At 33.0% G+C, this 5,731-nt stretch overlaps 1 protein-coding gene across 1 annotated transcript; it reads right to left on the minus strand.

Moving 5' to 3' along the window:
• Positions 1-3,468, minus strand: LOC133821866 (uncharacterized). Its single transcript, XM_062254028.1, has 7 exons — positions 3,323-3,468; positions 3,141-3,219; positions 2,697-2,755; positions 2,419-2,561; positions 1,913-2,123; positions 1,071-1,242; positions 1-321 (listed from the first exon to the last, which is right to left on the minus strand). The coding sequence occupies exons 1-6, from the start codon at positions 3,323-3,325 to the stop codon at positions 1,072-1,074; spliced, it is 666 nt and encodes a 221-aa protein (XP_062110012.1). The 5' UTR covers positions 3,326-3,468; the 3' UTR covers positions 1-321; position 1,071.
• Positions 3,469-5,731: the final 2,263 nt, after the last annotated feature.

The raw sequence follows: 5,731 nt of genomic DNA on the forward strand, positions 1-5,731 counted from the left end.
TGAAAAAGACAAGTCAATGAGCTAAATTAGTACATGCCAGAATACACATTATCACTTGCCATTAATCCAAAACAAGTTCAGTAAAGTAAAGTTGCATTTTATCTTGTCTGACTTTTAGTTTTTAACTACTCTTGTACCTATAGAGAAATTTAATTGAAGCTGTACACTTATGACCATGTATTGAACCCTAAAAAGAAAAATGAAGAAGAAGAAGAAGAAGAAACAACGAGACAATAGTTGTAACCGAAAAAAGACTAAACACCAAGTGCATTCTGGCCTCCCAAAACCATAGCTTATGTTCTTTCTGCTTGAATCAAAATCCTGAAATATGCAAAGCAGCAGAGATAGTAAATTGCCAAAAAAAAATTGAATGATAATAGAAGTAAAGCAAGAATAATGCACTGCAAATCGAAAAATAGGGTAGACGCGGGAAAGTAAGGGAGGGCATAACTTGGTTCCATGCTATTCTTCTTGACTACCGACGATTATTGAAACCAAAATAAGAACTTCAATTCGAAGACTAACGGATGAGTATATGAATCAAACTTACAAGGGATATAGTACTAGGGACCATTATTGGAAAAAAAATTGGTGACAATCATATGATAGAGTAAGAATTATTTTTAAAGGGTGAGCATATATTGCATGTTGTTTATACATTCTTCTTCTCTTCAAATGCAGTGATTGCTTCATCACAAGAAAACACATGATGACTAGCTCCAAATTCACATAAGAATATTCAACTGTTTAACCAGAAACAATAGAGTAGAAAGTAAAGGATAAAGTAAACCATTAATCAACCAAATCAAGTAACAGAAGGGGAAAGGGCGAAAGGCCATCATTTTAAATAAAAATTCCATCAATGCACAAGATCAAAGGCTCCAGTTCTACTGGGCATTCCCAATGTAATTCAGAGAAAAAATAAATCCTTCGCTAAAATATTATCTTATTCTTCAATGGAATAAGAATATTAGAACATAATAGGAAACACTAACATCCTAAAACTCATAAAAGCAAGGTGACTTCCAACCAATACAAAACAGCTTTTTTCAGCAGTGATGGAAAATTACCTCATCGGATTGACTTAACATGAACTTCGATAAGGTCATTATCCTCCATTCCCAGAGATTCAGGGGTTGATTCTGGACCTACTGTATCCCCATCAAAGCAAAATGCTAGGGTCTGCAGGTCAAGCTTAACTTTATCGGCATATAGTTTGAATAGCCGCTCGAATTTATCATCCTATACATTATTCGAAATTAAATTGCTCAATATCAGATGACAAATCTCCCTCAGAGAAGCATGAAAAAAGCAAGAGATAATTAAGACAAATCATATATAACAGGAAACTCAAACTTTACTTTGGGATGTATAAATATAATGTATAATGAAAAACTGCAAACTGCAAGGAAAGAAAATATAATGTTCGGCGTAACCAGATAAATTAAAGAATGTGTTCTAAATTGCAAAATCATGGGCTAAGTTCATGCATAGAGTTTGATTTGATGATGGCATTAAGTGTGCTGAGAAGCAGGAACCCTCTATGTTGTGACTTTAAACATAGTTTGCATTCATTAATAATAGCATCATAGACTTAATACTGAAAATCAAACACAAGTTCCAGGCTTCCAGGACAACATTTCTATCAACTCCCTGAATTCTGTCAAACTCCGATAAAAACTTATGCATCTTTTTGTGCCAATGTATTTGTATCTTTAAAATCATTAATATATAAACACTCTTAGCCTTAGAAAGATATATTTCTTCCCCCAAAACCTCTATATTCCAGAAAACCACAAAACTTCCAAAACCCAGCACACCAACTTTTACCAATATTTACTTGATTAGATAAATAGGTTATCAAATATAAGAGCACAAACAAATCAGGATCACAATTTCTAAGAGAACATACCATGTATACACGAAATTGTTTGAGTCCATCTTTGTCCTGGATAGAAATAACTATTTTAGCTCTTTCAGCACAAGGTTTTGAAGGCTGATCCGCAGCAGCCTCCAAAGAAAGCATCAATGATTTACTGAGCTCTTTCTTTGCAGACTCCTCTATAGCTTGCAATACATCTTGGGTCGATCGTGCAAACGATACTAGCTCTTTATTCTTTAACCTACATGCACAAATGCATTTGATGAGAAAATTATGTGGTGAATGGTACCCCAAACTGTCTTAACTGTGAACACATCAAATGAAACAACATAACAAGCAGCAGTTCAAAATCAATTCATTCTAGATTCAGATAAAATAAAAAGAAAAGTTGTCAATATGATTCGAGAAGGGATCTGTATACTTGGAAGATGTAGCCCGAGCTACATTGTTTGAGGATAAGAAGAAGACATAGTCAAACAAGAAAGCTAAATACTTGGGCTGCATTGTTTGGAGTACTGTAAACTTATTTTTTATACCTCAACTCTTTAATGGTGGAATTTTCAGCAAGGATCCTAGCATTACGAGAAATTTTGGGTGGAGGGGGTAGCCAATCCTCGTTTTCCTTTTCTTCACTGTCAAGTATATGAACTAATTTCCCATTTTTCACCACCTTCTCAGCCTGATACCATATGGTTCAAAAAGTCAAAAAAAAAAAAAGTGAGTGACAGAGAGAGAGAGAAGGGAGGGGTCCATGTCAAACCTCTCCCAATCAATCCTACTTCATGTATTCGCAAACAGAAAAGAAATTCATTACCTCAGAGTTCGAAACCTTCCTTCTTTTCGGAGAAGCTGGAGAAGCATTCGGTTCATCATCTGCCGTAAAAATAACAGGAGTAAATTTCAATATCTTAATCAAATAACAAATCCTAAATTAAAAACTACTACTTCAAGTAAAAACTAAAAACTAGCAAATTTTACTTGTTTCCCCAAACCAAATCCTACAGTAATCTCTGCCACAAACATAAAATGAATAAAACTAAGCTTCAAGACATATATGAATATATATTTAAAAAGAAAAAAATTGATGCAAGCTTCAAACTTTCAAGTTCCAAAATCAAAGCCAATAAAATCCCACAACTAAAAATCATAAGTACACGATGAAACTTGCAAAGTCGATTTTCTTTCCCCCTATTAAATCCTAAACGAATTTCTAATCAACCAAACAGACAGATAGTACTACAATAATACTAAAACTAACCGTCATCGAGGGATACGACATTGAGTGGTTGAATACGCCTGTAATCGAACAAGGGCTCTAGTTCATCGGTAAAATCCTCCTGCAAAACCAGAAGTAGAGAGCGATAAAGACCTAATACTAAATAATTAAAACCCATTAGAAAAAAGAGAGAAAAAGAAAACCCTAGCTTTCTCAATTCTCACCATAACGAATCTCCAAAAGCTTTCTTTGCTGTGAAATTTTTGGTAATCGAAAAATCCCGCCGAAAGCCTGATCGAATTTAAATAAAAATAATAATCTCAGTTTGATGGGAAATATGAAGGAAAGAGAATATATAGTTTTTGACCTGCTTGAGAAGAAAAGACAGTTCCATTCCGAGTCGGTAGTTTGATTGGGCCTTGTTGGGCTTGTTCTATTTTCTTGGGCTTTTCTCTTGGGGAAATTACATAACTTATTACAAAATATTTTTTTAGTTTTTTATATTTATGTTTTCTTTAGTGCACTTATTAGTTAGTTTTTAAAATATTTAACAATTATGCCTTATTTAATTTTAAAAGCCAATTTATTTTAAAATAGGTAAGTTTTTTTGGTTACCATTTTTTTTATTAAAATGGGCAAATTACATTTGATATCCACGTTTTGCTCCCTTACCATTAGTAGTTTCCATTTTTAACTAAACTTCATTGTCTTTTAGGAATTTACTCATTTGGTATATGTGTTTTCGCAAAGTATTATTTTGATATTTTTTTTCTTTCAATAATGCTCATATGGTACCATATATTTTAAAACCATACATATTTGATATCATAAACTCAAATTTAATAAATAAAATTTTGTTATTATGACCAAATAATGAAATGCGGTCTGATTAAATTGGTAAAAATTTATTAATAAAATTTAAGTTTATGGTACCAAATATATACCATTTTAAAATATAGGATACCAAATATGTGTGATTTGGTCCGGATTCTTTTACTAACGTCCCGGTCCATTCACCACATGATTTTCCAGATCAAATGGGGAATGTGCATAGCTCCAAAGTGTTAGTAAAGGGGAATGTTGATCTTTACTATACATGCGGAAAGGTTTTATTGACCAATGTGTTGTATGTTCCAGATATGAGTAGGAATCTTATGTGGGGGGATTTGTTGAACAAACTAGGCAGGAAAGAGGTGTTTAAGTCTGACAAGCTAATTCTATCCAAAGGCAACTACTTTGTGGGGAAATGGTATGTGTGTGATGTGTAAAAAGCCTTATTCTACTATGTTTTGCAAATGATAACTAATCAATATTTATTTAGAAAAATACTACAATTTTTTAAAGTTCAGCCGCCTTATCAAATCATATCATAAATATGAGCCCATTTGTTAAAATAAAAGCATAATGTCTTTCATGCAATTTAAAATAAAATGTTAAAGTCTCACTTAAAATATAACTAAATAGGATAAACTCATAAAAAATTTCCTAGGCATTGCTAGAATGTTTTCAGTTCATCAGAGCCCCATGGCATACATACTTAGACCATGGAACACCCCACATTACCATGTGTGCCAATCAGAAAACCTATCGCCTACCTGAAAGGGGGAAAATAAGGGGGTGAGCTAAAAGCTCAGTAAGGAAGTACAAACAAGAACAACAATTCACATGGGTACAACACAAAACTATTCTCATAGTACATAAGCTTAAAATAGCATATAATAATCTCATACACTTTATCTAAAAGATCATCATAACAAATAAAGCAAATAATTCTATGAGGTAACCAGTAAATCATAAACTAGTAAATCCTTTGTTTGGTAATTAGGATCTCATGTTCCATAATAACTTCAGTGGGTCCACCCTATGAGTTACGTCATACCTTAGCAACTCATTTGTTGTGTCGCGTACATCACAGAAACAATACTATGTTTTTCCTACAGTTATACATCACATACATACATAACAATTTACCTCACAATTGATATCTCATACAATTCAACATAATAACATAAGAATTCTAGCTAACTTTCTTACCGCAAGTCCAAGTAAATTAAAGAGCGGTATACTTCACAACGAGCCTAGAATAACAATCAAACACTTGTCTTAATACCAAATAAAAAGAAACATACCTTACAGACTGTAACGTCCCTAAGGTAGGGTACGTCTGCCACATACTCGTAATTCTAGGGTTTACGAGTATGTAAGGCACTTGACCAAAAGAATTAAATAAAATGATACGAAGAAATACAGAAAAATTTAAAACTTTTATATAAACTTATTAGAAGAAATTATTACACGCATGAATACTTTAAATTTAAGGCAGCCATATGAAAACTCTAAAACCATTATTGCATTGCTACTGAGTCCGTGCTCCACAAGTTGCTCAACAGCTAAAGCCACACCTGGAAAAATGTTGGAAAATAACATAATGAGCTAACGCTCAGTAAGCAAATCTCATGCATACACATACACATGAATGTCGTGAGTTTGTAGTGCACATATACTAATATGCTGACTTATATACTTATGCATTTCATTTATTGCTCATGCACTTTCAAACTTTACTTTTATGCTCTTTCTTTTAGTTTCACATTTTTATGGGCCCAATATCACTTGTGCACACTGTTTGATTC

Source organism: Humulus lupulus, chromosome 3 (genome assembly GCF_963169125.1).
Source record: "Humulus lupulus chromosome 3, drHumLupu1.1, whole genome shotgun sequence".
NCBI lineage: Eukaryota > Viridiplantae > Streptophyta > Magnoliopsida > Rosales > Cannabaceae > Humulus > Humulus lupulus.